The sequence below is a fragment of the Gymnoscopelus braueri genome (assembly GCF_963280865.1).
Source record: "Gymnoscopelus braueri genome assembly, chromosome: 1".
NCBI classification, from domain to species: Eukaryota; Metazoa; Chordata; class Actinopteri; order Myctophiformes; family Myctophidae; genus Gymnoscopelus; species Gymnoscopelus braueri.
The window spans coordinates 57,684,519-57,705,570 of NC_137603.1; the positions used below are offsets into that span (position 1 = coordinate 57,684,519).

The window sequence follows — 21,052 nt, forward strand, 5'->3', positions numbered from 1 at the left end:
CGTGCCAGCGCTGAGCTACAGCGACCTCTAGAGTAACGGAATTCAATAGAGTCACACATTTCAATGCAACAATAAAGGGATAGTCCAGAGGTACTTATGCATTCATCTCAGGCAACCTAAAATGGCACAAAGGACTGTTCACCTTGTCCCAACTAACTAAAAGCACTTAACGTGCATTATGACATGCCCATGAGTGATGATACACTCCGGGATAGATGCATTATTAAGTCAAGTCTGTGTTAGATGCCTTACATTTTGCTAGATGGCTTGACCATCATTTAGCCTCCCAAGTTTGCCTTCATTATATAATTATCAGTTGTTTTTTTTACAACGAAGAACCAAGACTTTTACATATTTTACTGAACAATAATGTGAGGTACTGGCCGAATAACGAATTCATTGGATGAAAAACGGTCTACTTAACAGTACTCCTGAGTTTGGCAACAGCAAATCAAATGAAACTAATGGAATTAAACACAAAAATACATACAATTCAAATATTCTTTATTCAGAACGTTGCTTACTAATTTCAGAAATTAGCTTGTAGCCTGCATACAATAAACAAGCCTAAATCAGAAATTAGATAATGTGTAGACTGGTCCATATTATGCACACTCACTCATCCTACACACTATTTTCATACCCAAATGATTCAGAGAAAGAGGTAGTTAGTTGATATAGATAGCCTATTATGATGACAGTAACTTAAAATGGAAAATGCAAAAATGATGGTATACACAGTAAAATCCTCAGTGTTAATTTAACTCTATGCACACATGTAAACAAATGGACCCATAAGGGTTTGTACACACCCTCTTACAGTTACAAATGGATATATACCCATTTAGACCAGGAACCCCTATATGTATCTATACCTTTCAATCCGGGAACCTCTTTTGGGGTTGTTGTTGCTGCTATGTACAGTATATAGCAACATAATCTTTTTGTAATTTTTGAATAAATATTTGAAGATTTTCAGAAAACTTAGATCAGGATTTAGAAGGCGTTTTTAGAATCTAGTCTAATGGGTTAACACTGAGGATTTTTACTGTGTACATACATCTAATCACACACATTTTCAACTGTAGAGTTGGCTTATGTCTGGCGGCTTTTACAAGGCACAAAGCATGTATTCCATCGTGTCTAGCACCCTCCAAAAATGTACTGTGTCCAACATTTGCTTCTAAAAATAATTTCACATTACAACTACAATGTGTATCACATATATTGTACTGCCTGAATACATCATTCTAGTGTACAAATGTGAGTGACCTCATAATTAAGACATCTAGCGTGAAGAGTGAAAATGTGTCCCTTTACTTATTCATGCTAGTACTTGTAGGCACCACAGTTAAAAAAATAAGCCTTCACATGTGTTGCTCTTGTTGCAACAGACCGTAAAATTAGCATTACTGGCTTGCAGCGCTGTCCTCTAGGCCTGTCACAATTATTACATAATCGGCTAACTTATATGTAATTATTTACATATTTTCAAAAATAGTGTAAATAGCAGATCTACAAGCTCAAAACGTGTGACGTGTTTTGAGCTTGCAGATGGGCTATTTCCACTATTCATGTTATTTTGTATAGTTATTAAATTATGTAAGTTATTTGTCATATCTGCCCTGTGCACCTTTTGTCTACGAAACCTAAAAGCCAAACAGAAAAGTCATTTTAATTCACAATATTCAAATGTTCACCGACAGAAACACCATAAAAATCGTTAATCGCAATTATTATTATTATTATTATTTGAGACAATTAAATCGTCAAGTAAAACTTCATAATCGTGACAGCCCTAAACAGACTGTAGAATTAGCATTATTGGCTTGCAGCGCCGCTGTCACCATAGCTGCCAACCATGGGGAGGTAGGAGAGAACCACGGCGGTGAACCCCGCGATGAGCAGAGCGTCCAACAGCAGACGTTTGAGCGTCGAGCTCTGGGCTTTCCTCCCGTGCCCTCTGCTTCTGAACCACTGCACCACCTCGTCCATGTTGTACTCCCGCGGCTCGTAGCCCAGCTCTCCCCTGGCCTTCGCCATGCTGAAGTAATGCGTCACGCCGGTCTTGTACACTTCCGTGCGCGTGAGCAGGGGCTGGAAGTTATAGAAGGGGCCGACGAGGTAGTGGATCACCTCCGTGAGGAAGGCGAAGAAGTAAATGAGCGACACGGGCAGGCGCACTTTGGGGAAATCGTAGCCGAGGCCCTCCACCAGAGGCCTGAAGAACTCGAAGTTGTTGACGGGCCTGCCGTCGGAGATGAAGTAGGCCTGACCGGCGGAGAGGTGCTCGCGCTCCGCGGTCAGGGCCGCGGCGGCCAGCTCGTGGGCCGACACCAGGTTGTCCACGTGGACGAACTCCACCAGGCTGCTCGGTTTCCCGTAAACGAACCTGAAGATCCCCTTCTCTATGTAGCCGACGATCCTGGGCAGGTGCCTCTGCTCCCCGGGTCCGTATATCCCCGCGGGACGCAGGGCACAAGTCCTCAGGACCGCCGCCGCGGCGGCGGGGCCGTCCGACTCCTTCAGCGGGGAACCGTTGGCTTTCATCACCGCCATCTCGGCCACCGACTTGGTCCTGCTGTAGTGGTCGGGGTGGAGGTGGAGAGGCAGGTACGGCAGGCTCTCGTTTCCGTTCTCGATGACTTGGCCGCCGAAGACCACGTTGAAGGTGCTGGTGTAGACCAGCCTGGACACGGCCTTCTCCACGCAGGCCTTCAGCACGTTCTCCGTGCCCTGGACGTTCACCGCCTCGATCAGACGCCGGTCGAGCTGCTCTCTGCCGGACATGCCGTAGGAGGCCGCGTGAAACACGCAGTCCACGCCCGTGATGGCCTTCTCCACTTGCGTGTATTCGCGTATGTCCCCCTGCAGGAACACGATGCCCTCTGGCATGTCTTCATTTTTTGGAGGTGTCACGTCAAACAGAACGATTTTGGCACCTTTTTTATGTAGTGAACAGGCCAGGCTGCAGAAAGAGGAAACAAGCTTTAAAAAAGGTACTGGAAGACAACTGCCATAAACACAACTCATCCAGTTAGATTAGGGGTTCCCAAATCCCAACGTTTCCATGTCAATGACCCCCCAAATAGCACTAACCACTGGCTGTGGCGCCCCACAGCAAAATGGCTTTACAGCAAAATGATGATAATTGTCCCAACATTGACTGCTACATATTGAAGGATTTCTATTTGTTTCAAAAAGCTTTAAACCATTGCCAACATGTATGTGGGTACAACATGTTTAACACAATGTTGTACCCCCTCCAACTGTACATAATTTCCCCATTTTTATTCATAAATTGTTTTTATTATGTTTACAATCTAGGCATTTAGCAGACGCTCTTAATCCAAAGCGACTTACAGTAAGCAAGGACACAAGATAATACATCATAATACATCAATAATACATTAAATGCATAGAAATAGTAATCTAATAATAACGTAATACATAAGAAAACCAATAATCTAATAACTAATACATACGTAAACCACGAACCTATCATCAGCCTGTACATTGAAACTATACACATTATAGGCACATAAGCCTGCAAGGTCATTATGTTCTTTTGACACTTGCTTTGGCAATGCAAATGTATGTTTTATCATGCTAATAAAGCTCCTTTGAATTGAAAAATTGAATTGGGGGGAAAAGAGGGGGCAGACTATAGGTGGAAATGACCCCAGGCATGTTTAAAGTAGTGAAATACCCCTTTAACATTAGCTCCAAAGTGTGAAGGCTTCATTATCCTGTGTTATAACGCCCTCTTGTGGTCTGAACAAATATTGATTTAAAAAAAAGTGGAGCAAGCATGTTCACAGCGGAGTCGAGTTCCAATCAAATTAAAATGACATCAAATTGACATTGTGTTCCGTGCTGTTGTTATCGTTATCATCAACAGAAAGGGAAATGTTTTAAATGGTTCTTCTTACCGATAACCAAAATACCCGCTTCCCCCGGTGATCAAAAACGTGTCTGTTCGTGCATTTTCCATTGTAGATGCGTTGTTATAGGTCTATCTGTGGAAAAACAAGCAGAAAACAAATGAAGCACTGATAACATGTATACACGTTATCTAATACAGTGGTTCTCAAACGTTTTCATGTCAAGGACCCCCAAAATGATATGTATTATTTGGCCGCGGACTCCCATCTCAAAACATTTTGTTCCAGGGACCCCCCAGCAGTCCCCCAGAAGCAAAGATTTGAGTTAAAAATGTTCACTTTTAAAAAAACGATATATTCAAAGGCTTGCACACATTTTGACGATTTTTCAAAAATAGCAGATCTACAAGCTCATAGCGCGGCACTCGGTGTAATGAGCTTGTAGATCTGCTATTTTTGAATAGCCAAAGTATAAAAGGTTAAAGTGGTTAAACTGATTGTGATGCTATATTAACACATTTTGCTGGGGATTCCCTGGAACCCCCCAAGGACCACTGGGGGTCCGCGGACCCCACTTGGAGAACCAATGATCTAAACCCATACAGGTCTGAGTTATCTGTGAGCTACATTACAAACCTTTGCACCAGCGGATGTGATCAGTTGTGTCGTGTCGAGACGAAATAATAAGTTACTTTCGTTCACGAACGTCAAAATGAAACACGAAAATAGTAAAATTACACAGTAGCAAAATGATCCATAAAATGTGTATTTAACGGTCGATTGGACACACATTAACTATTAACTGCATCTACATAACAACCAACCCGGAAGGAGGACATCCCGGCTGCACTGTGATAGGTTTACGTAACTATGTACGTAACGGCCTTCTTTTTTCTATTTTTTTCTGTCTTTTTTTCCTTTCTCTTGTTGAGTAGCCTCTATGAGTAGCCTACATCTAGCTAAATCTAAAATAAACTATTAGTAAACATTGGAGTAATGGCGTTAATACGTTTTCAATGTGAAAATGCAGTGAATCAGGTTCAAATAATACAGACTGGTGTACTTGTTGCCAGTGTCCAGTAGAGGGCAGTGCAATACATTAAAACCTACGACTGAGCCTGTGATATTCTAGTTACTGAACTGCAGAGTTACATAAACGACAGCCGACGCTGCAGTCTCACACTGAATGCAAGAAGATGATGACAGAAGTGTAGTTTAAAGAATTGCCGTACACTTTGTCAGGTAAGGAATCGGCGTATAGACAGTGGTGTAAAGTAACTAAGTACATTTACTCAAGCACTGTACTTAAGTACTATTCTGAGGTTTTGTCTTTTACTTTACTGTAGTATTTCCAGTTTTCAGTACTTTTCTTCTCCACTACATCTCAGAGGCAAATATTGTACTTTTACTCCACTACAATTATTTGAAAAATTTAATTTAGTTACTATGTAGATTTTGATTATTATTACATAACATACATTACCCACTTTTACTTGTAACAGAATGTCTACATTTGCAGTATTGCTACTTTTACTTAAGTAAAGAATGTGAATACTTTTTCCACCACTGCAACAACACAAGTTCAGTCTGTCTGTCGACATATAGACAGCGTGCACACATGTATGTGACAATGTTGTCACAAAGTAACCACTTCATCTCTAGGTAATCTTTGTATTTGAAGAGCCCCTCTCTTACATAAACACTGATCTGATCCTATCAGCATCTTAGAGGGTTTGGTGGTCATAAGTTATCGTTTATAACCGCTTTATGAAAGAAAGAGTGTCATGTGAGTGAGACTGAGAAGGAAACGCAGCTTCTCTGTTCTTCTTCCTTAATATCTGTCAAAGTAAGATAAGTTATACTGATCTGGAAACGGACTATTTTGCTATCTATCTTTATAGATATATCTAGCCTATATAGGCTAGATATGTTTATATCCAGAATGTTGTCTTCAGGGTGTTTCTCTAGCCCCATTTGGAACCTCTCCCTCCGCTACCGCTACCGCTCCGAGATGAGGTTCCACGCAGCTCGGTGCCGTTTGAGTAGGACATTTTCGAATATTTTCCACTATGCACGATTCTTACCCTTTTCCGCACATTGTATCCAAAAAGTAAAGGTTTTCTGCACTGCTTTCAGATGTTCTAACTTCTAGCGGCAAAGAAAAATCTAACTGACGGGTTGAAATAAGCGTTTAAATCGCTTAAAATGTCAGCCTGTGGCCATGTTTTCCCAATGCAATCTTACGGGGGTAGTACTGCGCATGCGGACGGGGGTTGACTGGCCACAGGCTGACATTTTAAGCGATTTAAACGCTTGTTTCAACCCGTCAGTTAGATTTTTATTTTCCGCTAGAAGTTAAAACATCTGAGAGTAGTGCAAAAAACCTTTACTTTTTGGATACGATGTGTGGAAAAGGGTAAGAATCATGCATAGTGGGGGAAAAATGAAAATGTCTTGCTCAAACGTCACCGAGCTGTGTGGAACCTCATCTCGGAGCTATAGCGGAGGGCCCACCGTTCAGGACGGCAACTCGGTCGCCTTAGCTCCCTCGGTGGTCCTTCACGGGGGGACAATTCGCCTGTGACTGCGCGCCTCCGAAATGGTTTTGTCACAAGGCAGCGCCGTACCATATGCACGCAATTCGGGAGTTCCGAGGCGGCTATCCACGGAATGAAGTGCACTCGTTCCGTGCAATGTTACGGTAATCTCTGGAGATCGGGTTGGTTAACTAGTTAACTTTTCTTCAAGGGCAAAGTCTGTGAAAGTGGAATACCTTGGAGCTGCACAAACGTTCCAGGACAACAAGAATAGGCAATAGAAAAAGGTAAAGTGTGTTTTACTTTGTTCTTGTTGTCGTTTTTTTGTGCAAGCAAAATGTTTTTTAAATCTATGAGATGTAACAAGTGTCATTCATTTTAATTATGTGTATTTTTGTTTTAATGTGTAAATGGTCGTGCACAGTTTCTGTAAGGCTTTCTATAGCTGTGACTTTGCTAACTTACACATAATGTCATATAATATATGTCATATATGACATTATAATGTGTATGTTAGCAAAGATAACCTGTCACAGCTATAGAAAGACTAAATATTTGTCATATTATGTAAATATTTAAATATTTAGCTATATATATTTATTAAAATGCCAGCAAAATACTTGAGATACTGTAGGCCTATTGTTAATTGCTTTAAAAGCATAAAATAGATTAAAATATAAGATAGAAATGAGGCATAGGCCTACAATGTTGTCTGTATGCTTTCCTTCATACAGAACTTGAATCGCATGTTTTAAATAACTTGGTGGTGATTTGTATGGTGGTGGGTTGAAGGTAGTTAACATTGGAGGAATCTGCTATTTCTAATTACAAACCCGAAGTGAAGCCTTGTTTGATTTCATGTCATAAACTCACTTAAATCATGAAAGAGAGACATAAAGGGAAAAGTAAAAACAAAACCTTGAGACAATCTGAAATGTATGACTTTAACATGCAATTACTTAAACTTGTTTTATGACCGGTAGGTTGAAGATTTGTAGGAATAGACCCCTCCATAATAGTTAACAGGGTTTATTGTAGCTCTCACAACAATAAAGGCTCCTTGATTGATTGATTGATTGATTGATTGATTGATTGAATACTTTATTTAGAAGTTTGCAGACAAAAAGTACAGTTCAAATACAAGGTCAAACTAAATAGGATTTTAAAAAGCCCATGAAAGCCACTGGCTTGTTTCAATTGGGGTCCTCTTGTACTCAATTCATAGTGACATTAAATGACAGACAGATATACACTACTAAGCAGAACATCATATACAGTTTAGAAATGAAAAATAAGAAATATATACAGTAAAGGGGGGGGGGGGGGCGGAGCTCGGTTATGACTTTTACAGGGGCCAGTTTTGAATTGCAGCCACCTGAAGGTACTCTTTCAGGGCAGTTTTGGCAGGAGAGTGGGGTTTTACACTCCTTCACTAACAAAGTTCAGCTCAGGCAATATAACTGCTGCCACCCCTATCTGCAAAGTGTTTCTTAACCAGTTTTGCATATGTAACAAAGTAAATGGCTAAATGAAACATAAAACAACAACACCCATCACAATAAACGCATACCATATTTCCTAACCAAAAGAACGTATCGTCTCTGTCGGTGAAAACCTCAAAACGTGTGATGCTGTGATCAAGTAGGGCATTAGTTTATGAAGAAAAATAAATATGGAGACAGCAACTACATGCAATAGGTAGCATGAGCAAAGTAGTCCAATCCAACCCCCCACAGCTGTTGTCTCTGTGTGGGAGAGAGGCTAGACTCAGACTGCTACTTCCACCAGGCAACTAAAGTTTAACTACATAAAATGTTAAATGATGCATTCATTCCAAGACAGTAACCTCCTGACCCTCTGCCGCCCACTAGAGGCCTGTTGCCTGTCTGCCTGCTACACACACCCACGCACACACAAACAAACACCCTCTGTAGAGCTTGGGCTGAGAGACCACTATAAAAAAAAAACTGCTTTTATAGAATTATTCAGGAAATCCATCTGTTCCTGGTGATTTATTATTTTTCAGCGATTTTATGGTTTTGAAAACTTCCTGTTCTGTTATTGTTTTTTATCATATCAAGTGCCTCTTCCTCTGTTAGTGATGGTAAACATGTTTTTAAATTTGATTATTTCCTAAGGCGGCATTTGAATCTGAATATAAATCTCTATCATAAGCTCCAAAAGCTTCCTCTATATCTTTTGATTCCCCAGATTTTGGGTATAAAAACAATTTGGTTTGTTTGGGCCTTTCGTAGATGAAATGCCCATTAACCATTTCATAATACCTCTGGTTTGAGAAGCGTATATAGCTCTTTCAGCCTTGTATGTTAATAATTAATCTAGTCTCTGTCTAGTTTCTTCAAGTTCCAAGAGGATTTCTTTATTGTATGTTCATTCTCCAAGATGTAAATGTTCTCTTCTTTTTTTATTTGTATTTTTTCAATGTAAAGCATATTTCTAAAATGGTTCCCCATATGACTGCTTTAATCCTTCCCATAACACTGAGGGTGTTATTTCATTATTATCATTTATCAGAAAATATTCTTCTATACTTTTAGTTAATCTAGTACTTTATCTGATAGAATTACTGTCCAATATTTAAAGAAATATTATCTTCCCATATCGGGAGCAGGACTTAAAGGGGAAATCCACCCATTTTCAATATTTAACTATGTCATTAATATAGCATAAAGGAGTTGTGTGGAAATAAGAAAAAATTAAAAAAAAAATTAACATTGCAAAAAAATTTAACATTGCAAAAAAATTAACATTGCAAATTACACCATGATGAGTCATCACAGTGTAATTTGCAATGTTAATTTTTTTGCAATGTTAAATTTTTTTGCAATGTTAATTTTTTTTTTAATTTTTTCTTATTTCCACACAACTCCTTTATGCTATATTAATGACATAGTTAAATATTGAAAATGGGTGGATTTCCCCTTTAAGGAGACAACTTGAAGGTATAGGTTAAACCTTGAGACAACTGGGAGGTAGATTTATTTAAAAAGGGGGTGCAATATAATATAACGGTGTGTACCTAAATTCATGTCTTTTGCAGGCCAACATGAATCTGGAGGAGTACTTCAAAAGGATTGGGTTCCACGGCCCACATGGAAACCCAGACCTTGCAACACTGAAGTCAATCCACAGACAGCACGTCATGACGATCCCATTCGAGAACCTCAGCATCCACTGTGGTGAGAAGAACACCATGGACCTGGAGGTCATTTTTAACAAGCTCATCAGGAACAGCCGTGGCGGCTGGTGCTGTGAAAACAACCTTCTGTTTTCCTGGGTGCTGAAGGAGCTGGGCTACAACCCCACGAAGCTGGGCTCAAGGGTTTTCAACAGCCTCGCCAACGACTACAACCCCATGGAATCTCACCTCGTCAACAAAGTCGTTATTGACGGGAAGGCGTACATAGCGGACGTGAGCTACGGAGTGTCTTACCAAATCTGGGAACCCCTCGAGCTTGTTTCTGGAGAAGACCAAGTGCAGGCCTCCGGGGTCTTTCGCCTCACAGAGCGAGGGGACGTCTGGGTCTTGGAGAAGACGATGAGAAAGCCTGTGGTTCTGAATCCGGACTTTGCCAGTTCAAGTCTCGTGGAGAAGAAGCAAACAAAGCCGATCTACTGCTTCTCCCTGGTGCCTCGCGGGGTCGATCACTTCCTCGAGACCAGCAACAGTATTCAGACGGATCCAAAGTCACTTTTCACCAATAAGACCATCTGTTCTCTGCAGACGGCCACGGGATTCCGAGCCCTCATCGGCTGGACCTTCAGCGAGGTCACCTTCAGGCCCGAGGAGGGTGTTGATATCATAGACATGAAGAACATAGCGGATGATGAAATGGAGCAAGTTCTGAAGGAAAAGTTCAACATAAAGTTGGCAAACAAGTTGGTGCCTCTAAACAACCAAATGACCATGTATACTTTATGATTACACAATGATCCAGATGGAGGGGGGCCCGTTTGTTTGCTGTCACTGCGATTACTCTGTTTTAAGCGTTGTGAGCTTGTAGATCTGTTATTGTTAGTATTTTCACAAAGATTAGATTTTTTCTTTTTTTTTAAGAGTAGGCAATTATTTTCTAACCCTTTTCCTCCCCAATTTAGTCGTTATGCCAATCGATCCCTCCCCACACACATTTGTGTGTTGTCACTTCTGTTGTATCCTGACTAACCTGTACCAGTGAGGAGCCCACACCGAGAGGTCGCAGAGCCTTTGTCCTACTCCTCCCGCCCAACACTCCCTGCTGACAGATGCCGCCCCCAGCCCGTAGGAATACATGCAGTGACAACCATCACCCTCCCCTTTTGAGCTTGTAGATCAGCTATTTCTTGCTACTTTTGTGACATAGAATGGCCCGACAGTATATGCAATGTGGCCGTCTGGAGTGAGTGTGGAAATATAGTGGCCCTCTCCATCATCAAAGTTGCCCAACCTTGGCGTAGACACTCAACAAAGCCAGATGCACCACGGTGGATTAGAACCCACAACCTCTGTGGTGGTGGGCAGGCACTTTTACCTCTGAGCCACCCGAGCGCCTACATTTAAAAAAAAGTTTGACACAGACATGCCCAAAATAGGGACGTTGGGTTGAAAGTAGTGACCCCAGAAGTGTTTTAACCCATTAAGACCGGGTACGCATACTGTGTCAATTTAGATTTGAGCTATAACCATTATTTTATACTTTGGCTATTCAAAAATAGCAGATATACAAGCGTGCTATGAGATTGTAGATCTCATCTTTCATCTTTGAAAAATCGTGAAAATGTGTGCAAATCTTTGAATATCAATGTTTTAAGGCGAACATTTGTAACTGTCAAATGTCTCAACAATTGTCTAAAATTTTCTGAAAAAATATGTTGTTCCAGTGACCCCCCAGAAGCAAAGATTTGGGTTAAAAATGTTCGATTTAAAAATATATACATATTTAAAGATTTGCAAACATTTTCAAGTTTTTTCAAAAATAGCAGATATACAAGCTCATAGCGCGGCAGCAGGAACTCACAGGATTGTGAGTTTGATTTCTACTGTAGCCATTCATACTAATGATGTAGGGTAGGGTGTGTGGTAATGAATGGTAATGGTGCTGCACTAATGAAAAATAAAAATGAATAAAAACATCATGCCATTACAGTGAATTGTTGTAATTTCATTGTGGCATAATGCATTGGTTCCATGGTGTCCCCAGCTAAATTTGAACCATTGAACATTTGAACCACTTTTACCAATATGTTATACTTTGGCTATTCAAAATAGCTGATCTACTAGCTCACAGCGTGTCACTTCGCGACGTGCTGTGAGCTTGTAGATCAGCTATTTTTTTTCTTTTTTTTACACAGATCTTATCTTCTGGGGGTCCCTAGAACAACATCTTATGAGATGGGGCTCCGTGGCCACATACATATCAATTTGGGGGTCTTTGCCATGAAAAGGTTTGAGAACCACTGACATAATGGACCTACCATTCAATCCCATTTGTTTTTGCCATGAATCAATTCAGCTTCAACATTACATGAGTCAGTGTGAAGGCTTGATTAACCTTATAGCACCTCCTTGTGGCATTAACAAATATTGACACACGCTAGCCGTTCACGCGCTAGCCTTTAATTCTTGAGTTTTACATTTAAATGCTACTAGGTCTATGACCTGGGCTCCATGCTATAGTTATCATTATCAAGAGAAGAAAAATGTTTAAATAACCGCTTCCCCTTATCAAAAATGTCTCTGTGTGCATTTTACATTGTAGTAGTAGGTTATAGGCGTAGGCGTAGGCCATACCTCGGCAACTAGCGGCCCGGGGGCCACATGCGGCCCCCACCTTCACTTAATGCCCGCAGGTTAATATCGGATTACTGATATATTATTGATTTCAGCTGTTACAATTCCAAACATGCAAACATGACCCTCTTTAATTACTTCATTCTATATTAGCAGCTTAATGACTAGTATTGAAATTCTATTGTCTTTTTGATGTCCAATGTATTTGTATTTAAGTTCATAAAGTTAACATAAATATAACTAGATGCAAAATAAAAATGTTACTTTTCAGGATTCCAATTCAAAAATAGCAAAAACAAATTCTGGATTCCAATTCAAAAACAACAGAAATAGCTGATCTACAAGCTCAAAACGCTTCGCAGCGCGACGCGTTTTGAACTTGCAGATCATTTTTGCTACTTTTGTGTGACATAGAATGGCGAAAAAAGTTAAAAGTAGATCATTTTTGCTACTTTTGTGTGACATAGAATGGCGAAAAAAGTTAAAATACGGCAAGACAGTATATGCAATGTGGCCATTTGGAGTGAGTGTGGAAATATAGTGGCCCTCTCTATCATCAAAGTTGCCCACCCCTGGCGTAGGCTATCTGTGAATCAAGCACATCATTTAACAAATGAAGCACTGAAAACATAATTAGTTAATTAGATAACCCGAAGTGAAGGCTTGCCTTTTCACGTCATACTCACTTAAATAATGAAGGAGAGATGAAAAAAAGACTGTATAATATGCAGACATGTGGATTAAAGATGACATACTGTTAGAGCCTCTCTGGTGTGCACATTTATTAAACACAAGGAGCCAACGGCCATTTAACGGCCATTTTAATTTCTGTACAATAAACAAATTGTAAATGAATGTTGCAACATGTTGCAACACAACGAAGAATCATAATCAAACATACAGAGTGAACATGTGCTCACTTATATTATTAATGCATCCATCCACTAAGGTAAAGGAGGAATCCTTAAAGGGATATTTCACTTAAAAATTTTTTTTGGAATCAAGCAACTTAAAAACGGTCTGGGGGGCTCACAAAAGCCTGAGTAGACGATAAAATGACCCAAAGTTTTTTTGAAAGTGAAATATCCCTTTAAGGCCTTCCTCAGGATCAGGATCGACATGCTAAGTGGCTCCAACACAGTGTATTCTGTGTAGGAGCCACTGGTTCCAAACATTTCAGGGCCTCTTCCTTACTTCCTTTACAGGTGTTACCAATGATTCTGATGAAGGCTCTGTTCCATTTAATGTAGCACAGTGGTTCTCAAACCTTTTCATTTCAAGGAACCCCATAACTCTGAGTGTACAAATGGAACCAAATGGACCCTTACGGTTCCATTTGGTTCCATTTGTACACTCTCAGAGTTACACACCCGTAAGGAGCCCCCTCAAAGGAACCATGAGGGTCCCTGGACCACACTTTGAGACCCACTGGTGTAGCAGTGTTTCCAGTGAGCCAACATGCACAATATCAGCACCCTGACTCTGTTTGACCAGAATGGAACAGAGTCTTCATTAGTATCATTGGTAACACCTGTGAAGGAAGTAAGGAAGAGGCCCAATTTCTTTCCAATATAGCTGCTGTGCACAGAGCCTATTCTATCTGTGGTTAAACAGCACAGTGCCTCTCAATGAAGCAGCGACAATGCACCTACAGCCGATATGCAGCTGGGGGCGCTGTAGGTACAATTTGTTGACAAGTCATAGCTGTCACGCATGACTTACACTGCTGCAGTGTGTGGGGGGCGGGGCTGCTAAAGCAGCAGCAGACATGCAGCAAGACCAAGAGGCAGACAGAAACATGGCTGCATACGCCCCAACATTCAAATATTCATTCTTTAGAACAGGAGATTATTCCAAAAATGGTCAGTCACACATATTGCTTATTACATGGGTCATATTATAGAATGATCCTAACCAGCATGTTTATTACATGGGTCATATTATAGAATGATCCTAACCAGCATGTTATGGCTCGGTGTAGCACCTCTGATGATAGATAGATCGGTACAAAGGTACCTCATCCCCACCCCTTGTAACTTAGCAGATATACTGTGGGTCAGTGGTTCTCAAAATGGGGTCCAGGGACCCCCAGCAGGAGTCCTTGAGGGGGTTCCAGGGGGTCCCCAGCAAAATTAATTAACATAGCATCACAATCATTTGAACCCCTTTATCAATCAGTATTTTATACGTTGGCTATTAAAAAATAGCAGATATACACACGGCACGTCACTTCGTGCCACAGTGTACATCTGCTATTTCAAAAACAAAATGAAAAAGTAGCTTTTGATTTTCTCTTCTGGGGGTCCTTGGCACAAAACATTTTCAGACGGGGGTCCGTGGCCAAATACATTTGGGGGTCCTTGACATGAAAAGGTTTGAGAACCACTGATAAGGGGTAGGGATGAGGTACTTTGGTTTGGGCCTATCCTACCTCTATCCTACCAGACCACCACTCCCTACTGCTTGCCCACCATTTTTGCTGTGTTGTGTATTCTTTAATATGCTTGGAAACTTGGGGGGAAAACTATATTTCTTAAATTTTCCATATTATCCTTTATGTTAAGCAGATAGAGTTTGACTGCAACTGCGATGTGTTAAAGCGTGACTTGGTTCCGGTTCAGAGGATTACCCTTTCATGTATATATCTGCTGTTTACTCAAGCCTGTGTGTGTGTGTGTGTGTGTGTGTGTGTGTGTGTGTGTGTGTGTGTGTGTGTGTGTGTGTGTGTGTGTGTGTGTGTGTGTGTGTGTGTGTGTGTGTGTGTGTGTGTGTGTGTGTGTGTGTGTATGTGTGCGCGCATGTGTGCGTGCGTGCGTGCGCGTGTGTGTCTGTCCATGTTCTTAGTGACGTAGCTAACTGTAATCCTGCCTAAGCCCAGAGCACCGCAGTAGATGTCCATTAGTCTAATGTGTGGCTCGTCCCACCTCCCACTCACTCACTCTCTCTCTCTCTCTCTCTCTCTCTCTACTCTTATTTTCTTAACCAAGAAAATATACTGTATACAAGAAAAATGAAATGATGCGTAGCCTGCGAGCTGGTTCAGGCAGACACACTCGAGAGGTTTATACGCATGTGCAGCTCTATGTGGGCGATGTTGTATGTGACGTGTCAAGCAGCTGATCAAATAGGCGGTCTACTTAAGCTCACCTGATTCATTGCACTTCCTCTTGCTGTCAGTGGTGCCACTGAATGTTATGTATGTGTATGTGCTTTGTTTTCTCCCAGCACCACCAGTATAGGCTCTGCTTTCCCTAAGGGTTCTGATTTCCCCTGGGGGGGTTTGTTATAGAGGTATATCTCCATGCTCTTAAATGGTTGTTTGCTAATGTGCTGAGCCTCTGCTATTTATAGACAAGCCTGAACGCCAAGATCAAATAATATTTACACAGCTATGTGAATTTCTCTCATTGTATTATCATTTAGTCTGGTATATCCGTTGCCGTTGTCAGCAGTCCTGTGTTAATACTAGTCTAATATTGATTTGTAAGTGCCACGTGCTAAAGAAAATATTCATGGTTCGATTTGCTGAAGGGGATGGGTGGGACATTCATGCCTCTGCTTTTGATATTCTCCCTCTGGTCATTAATCTTTATGGCAGGTGGGGATATCTTTTAGCCCTGCTTCTTGTCAGACTGAATTAAATACATGCATTTCCTTTTGGTAAATGTAGACCTTCTAATATGTTTGATAATAATATCACAAATAACTTTCTTTCTTTCTTTTCCCCAACCTCTGTTTTTTTTAATCCTTCATGAACCTCATATTTGTCAATAAAGTCTGTTATTCTTGGCAAAGCTGAGCTGTGTTAAAATGATTGCATACATGTGAAGGAACTGATTTATTGTGTGTGTGTGTGTGTGTGTGTGTGTGTGTGTGTGTGTGTGTGTGTGTGTGTGTGTGTGTGTGTGTGTGTGTGTGTGTGTGTGTGCGTGCGTGCGTGCGTGCGCGCGTGCGTGCGTGCGTGCGCCCGCGCGTGTGTGCGTGAACCCATTCGGTAAAGAAAAAAGGAAAATAATATGTTTTTCCTATTTTTTTTTGCCTCTGGGTGAACCTCCTCCTTTTTTGTGTAGAAACAGGAACTCGCTTTGGCTCCACCCCTTTCTTAGTCCACTTCCTCCCGGGTGCTTCTGTGTTTATTCCTACTAACAACAACACTACATGTTTAGGGCAGTGGTGCTGACAGATTCTGTCTTGAGAGATTAATATGAATCTATCTAAAAATCTATCTCTATATTTTGACATTATTATTATCACATTTCCTGTGAAGATGTAAGATTAGATGGAAAGTGATGCAGAAATTACCTCATCAACCCTTCACAGCAGTCCATAAACCAAGCTGAAGCCTAATATTTATACTTGTATCGCTCACTTCATTTTCTCAGTGAGCAACACCAGTGTGACAGAATATAAATTAGGGCTTAAGATAAAAGACAATGCGATATCTGACTGTGTGGACCTGAGTGTTTTCTTTGAAGGGAGATGACCTCCAAAGTCAGTATGAGGAACGATAATGCTACAAGATCTGACTGGATCAGATATCACTATCTGCAGTGCTTCTTAACCAGAGGGCCGGGACCTAAAAACGCAGACTGCAAAACTCTGCTCATGCTGTTTCTGACAATGACCAATTCATAGTGCATATTATATCGTTGCTGTCGGGGCAGAAACCTCTTATCTCCATATTTTAACTTTTTGAGATCTTTTATTAATTAACGCCTTACTTGATCATACTACAGCGTCACACAAAAGCATCAAAAGTAGCAGATCGACATGTCGATCTACTACTTTCGCTATTTTTGAATTTGAATCCTGAAAAGTAACAGTTTTGTACGTATGAGGTTTCCACCCGACAGAGACAATGTTTGATTTGATATCCCAGTGTGACATCAGAAATGGCTAGTTTCCAGCTAAAACAAAAGCTTAACCAGCGATAATAATACCAAGCCATAAACAATCACATCAACAACGCAGAAACAGAAGAGACGACTTGTTTTTGTTCTACAGTTATGACGTTTTTTTTTATTATTGGCATTTCCCATAATATTATTATTTTACAATGATGGTCACAGTCTGGAAAGGTATATATTCGTGAAACAAAAAAAATAAGTGGCACTATTGCAAAACGTCGCAGGAAACATGGGTCTCTCCTTTTGTGTGGTCTAGATACGGAGCATGCGGTCGCCATGTTAAGACATTTTCGTCAAGCTAAAATTAATTATTCAGTAATATCGAGCAGCCATTGGACATGCATAACACACTTAATGCACAGCTTTATAACTGCCAGGATTTGAATCGGTGGTAATGTAGTCCTGCCAATGTCTATGATCCTAACTGCACAGGTTCACTGGTTTGGTATGTGTTCATGAATCTCACACTCAACTAAGCTCTGTCCCTTTTCACTCTGTTAGTGTTATAATATATATATATATTGTATGTTATAATGTGGATAATATCCTCCAATATTATTTACTTTGACTACATATTGCATTCAATAACTGCACATCCCCACCCAAGTCCCACTTTTCTGCACAACATGCCACAATATAATAATTTACAGTACATAATGTTCTGTATGTATTGCAAAGAACAACCAATACATCAAATTGAAAGGTCAACCCTTTCTTTAAGATGATCAGTTCTGGTTCCCTGAGGATAAAGAACACTGAATAATAGTGCACAATCCAATAACATAAATACTGTCTCATTCACATAACTTGGTTAAAACACTGGTATGATAACACGATCAAGCAGTTTCACTGTCAAAATGGCTCAAATAGTATAGTTTTTGCTTCCTCTAATACAAGTGCATTGCCCCCAAAAAGGAAGAACAAAGGTGTGTTGCTGGGGCAACTGAACACGGTTGGCAATAATATCCATCTAAACGGTTAGGGGTGATTTATACTCTATTGTTATATTTAACTAAGCATAACAGGGCTCTCAGTTAGTTAGTGACACGGGGAAAAGAGCTTAAGTCAGAAGGTGTGAGAGCTATAATCATATAAGTGAATATGTGGCGTTATTATCAGTTAGCATCACAACATCTATGCTGATAGTTAAGATAGATAGATAGATTGATACATACTTAGTGTGTTTTACATGGACAACAGTGGAAAAACCGACAGAGGGGGGGGATGGGGGTGAGGGGGGGATGATAACGTTGAAAAGCAGTTCCTGCATTATTTTCGAAGTCTTTTGAAACAAGGTATAAGGTTTATATTACACTTAAAACTTAAAAAAGAGAGAGAGACATAAAGAGATCAACATACAATAGAGAGAAGAGATACATGGATAGACGGATGGAGACATGATGAAGAGAGAGAACAGGTCAACTAAAAGCCATCACAGAAGCACTACATTAATATATACAACCTCAGAAAGAGAAGGGCAGCTTTGGGGGGGAGGGGGGAGGGGGGGGGGGGGTTGGTTGGTACATAGAATGTGTTTGACGTGGTATAACAGGACTATCATCATCGTTTTTCTTTAATAAAAGCCAAAGACAGACGACACTGAACGACGTTGACATCAGGACTGGGGGAGAGGGGGGAGAGGGGGGGGGGCTGGATGAGGGTGATGATGAGGAGGGCAGAGGAAAGGTCTGATATGTGCATGTGTGCAAACCTCTATGGAGTACATTACCACGATAAAAGCGTCACCCGATGTCAAGCAAGGGTGAAGAGCGCTGGGTGCAGGTGGTGGATGGGTGGGTGGGGTGGGTGGGGTGGGTCGGCGGGTGGATGGAGGGGTATTGTCGGGGACGGGGGTTTGGGAAATGGGGATGAAAGCACTTCTTCTTCTCGATTTTCTTAGTCTAGCCACTGCCCAGCATCTTTGTGGCGCGCTGGTTGGCCTCGTCAATCCTGGTCTTGTTGGAGTCAGCCTGGAAAGCGGGACGGACAGGAAGAAAGACAGATAGGAGGAAACGGAGAGGTTTTGTTTGGAGGAAGGAGAAAGGTTGAGAGAGGTTAATTGGCACGTTATAGCACGGTGGTTCCCAAACCTTTTTAGCTCGAGCCCAAAAGAGAAATTTGATGTCTGCCCCGGGACCCAAACTAGTGAAAACAGCAAATCTACAAGCTTGTAGGATTGGCTATTTTCACTACTTCTAAATGTTTCTTTAAACGTATGGAATTTCTTAGATTGTTGAGTTTGTTTTTACATGCATCAAATTCTTGTGAACATTTTTTATTTCAGAATTTTCAGGAGGGAAAAATCTTTTGAAATATATATATATATATTTTTTTATGTAGCAAAAGAAAAGGGGATATTTACTCTTGACCCATAAAAATTGGGTCCCGATAGCAGACATCTTTACCAAGCCTTCCCCTGTGCCCACGGTGGGAGGAAATGCCATGACCTATCTCCTGTTGTCCTGTCACAGTACGCCTGGCCAGTACACAACCATCTGTTTACCTCCACACCCCTGTATACTGCAGTATTACTGCACCCTCCCCCATTTAATGCCTCCTATCGCCCTTCTGTTTCACAACCTCTGACCGCAAACCTGGGATGGACTTCACCCTTGTCTCATGGACAAAGACGTTTGTGCAATCATTTACGCGCTACATTTTTCCATTTCTTTTTCCTTGTTTCACAACAAACATGAAGAATCTTTAACTTGTGAAATGAAACTACAGGCACTGACACTATATACAGTATACGGCGATGCACACATAGAAGCAGGAGGTATTGTAGGTTAAGTGAGGCTGAAAGCTGGGAAAAACCAAACCGGAAAGTTACGATTCTTAAAAAAAATTAAAACGCCCTGAAATAGAACCAAAGCCATAATAATAATGATAATAATAATAATAATCTTCATTTGTATAGCACCTTTCATGACATGAAATGCAGCTCAAAGTGCTTTACAGAGCAAGAATACAATTACAGAAAAAGTACAAATAATTTAACAGCAACCCTTAATACAGCAAAAAAAGAACAGCAAAAGCATAACACAACAACAACAACAACTACAAGACAACAGACACAAAGACAAAGTCACAAGCGACTAAGACACAATAGTATACGGTATACTCTCTCTCTCGCTCCCTCTCACACACACGCACACGCTCACACTCACACTCACACTCACACTCACACACACACACACACGTGTCTTTAAAAAAAAAAAAGCCCTTAAATACAGTGGTGGAAAGTAACTAAGTACATTTACTCAAGTACTGTACTGTACTGCAATTTTGAGGTATTTGTACTTTTACTCCCTTTTACTCCAATTATTTGAAATCTTTAGTTACTAGTTACTTTGTATATTTAGATTATTATTACAAAACACAACCACTTCAGCCCTATATACATTTTGGCCATTTGAAAATCTACAAGCTCACAATGCTTTTGAGCTTGATCTGCTATTTTTATACATTTTATACAATTCCAGACTTTTACTCGTAACGGAATATTTCTACATTGCAGTTTTGATACTTGTACTTAAGTAAAAAAAAATAGTACTTTTTCCACCACTGCTGAAATAGAATCAAAGCCATAATCTTTATTTGTATAGCACTTTTCATGACATGAATAGCAGCTGAAAGTGCTTTACAGAGCAAGAATACAATTACAGAAAAAGTAGAAATAATTAAAAAAATAAGCAAAAAAAAAGAGTCGAAGAGTTACTTCGACCAGGTCACAACTAGAAGACCTGAGGGGGCGGTTTGGAACACATCCAACACATCCAACACATTCTCACTTCCCAAAATGCATATTCGTAACAATAATCGTGACAATAATCGGGACAAATGTGACCAAACGTCAAGCGTTTGACTTCTTGGGAGTGAGAATGCGTCGACACATCACTAGGCCAATGCTGGCTGTATTAAATGTGTCCCCTA

At 40.7% G+C, this 21,052-nt stretch overlaps 3 protein-coding genes across 4 annotated transcripts in view; 1 reads left to right on the forward strand and 2 right to left on the reverse strand.

Annotated features, from left to right (window-relative positions):
* Positions 1-391: 391 nt before the first annotated feature.
* sdr42e1 (short chain dehydrogenase/reductase family 42E, member 1) lies at positions 392-4,701 on the reverse strand. 2 transcript variants are annotated; one of them, XM_080427698.1, is made up of 3 exons: positions 4,521-4,701; positions 3,933-4,019; positions 392-2,968 (listed from the first exon to the last, which is right to left on the reverse strand). In XM_080427698.1, exons 2-3 carry the CDS (start codon positions 3,992-3,994, stop codon positions 1,822-1,824), a joined length of 1,209 nt encoding a protein of 402 aa, XP_080283824.1. In that variant the 5' UTR covers positions 3,995-4,019; positions 4,521-4,701; the 3' UTR covers positions 392-1,821. The 2 variants fall into 2 exon arrangements, with proteins under 2 accessions (XP_080283824.1, XP_080283823.1); XM_080427697.1 differs by having other exon boundaries at positions 3,933-4,015; positions 4,512-4,701.
* Positions 4,702-5,046: 345 nt separating this feature from the next.
* Positions 5,047-11,303, forward strand: LOC308082632 (arylamine N-acetyltransferase, pineal gland isozyme NAT-10-like). The gene is made up of 3 exons (XM_080424512.1): positions 5,047-5,126; positions 6,633-6,708; positions 9,483-11,303. Exon 3 carries the CDS (start codon positions 9,489-9,491, stop codon positions 10,362-10,364), a length of 876 nt encoding a protein of 291 aa, XP_080280638.1. The 5' UTR covers positions 5,047-5,126; positions 6,633-6,708; positions 9,483-9,488; the 3' UTR covers positions 10,365-11,303.
* A 7,465-nt stretch (positions 11,304-18,768) lies between these two features.
* The window catches only part of LOC308086177 (synaptosomal-associated protein 25-B-like), a 68,481-nt gene continuing 66,197 nt past the window's right edge, over positions 18,769-21,052 (reverse strand). The window contains exon 8 of the mRNA XM_080429609.1: positions 18,769-19,089. Coding sequence (XP_080285735.1) covers positions 19,021-19,089 — 69 coding nt within the window. The 3' untranslated portion in view covers positions 18,769-19,020. The remainder of the gene's footprint in view (positions 19,090-21,052) is intronic.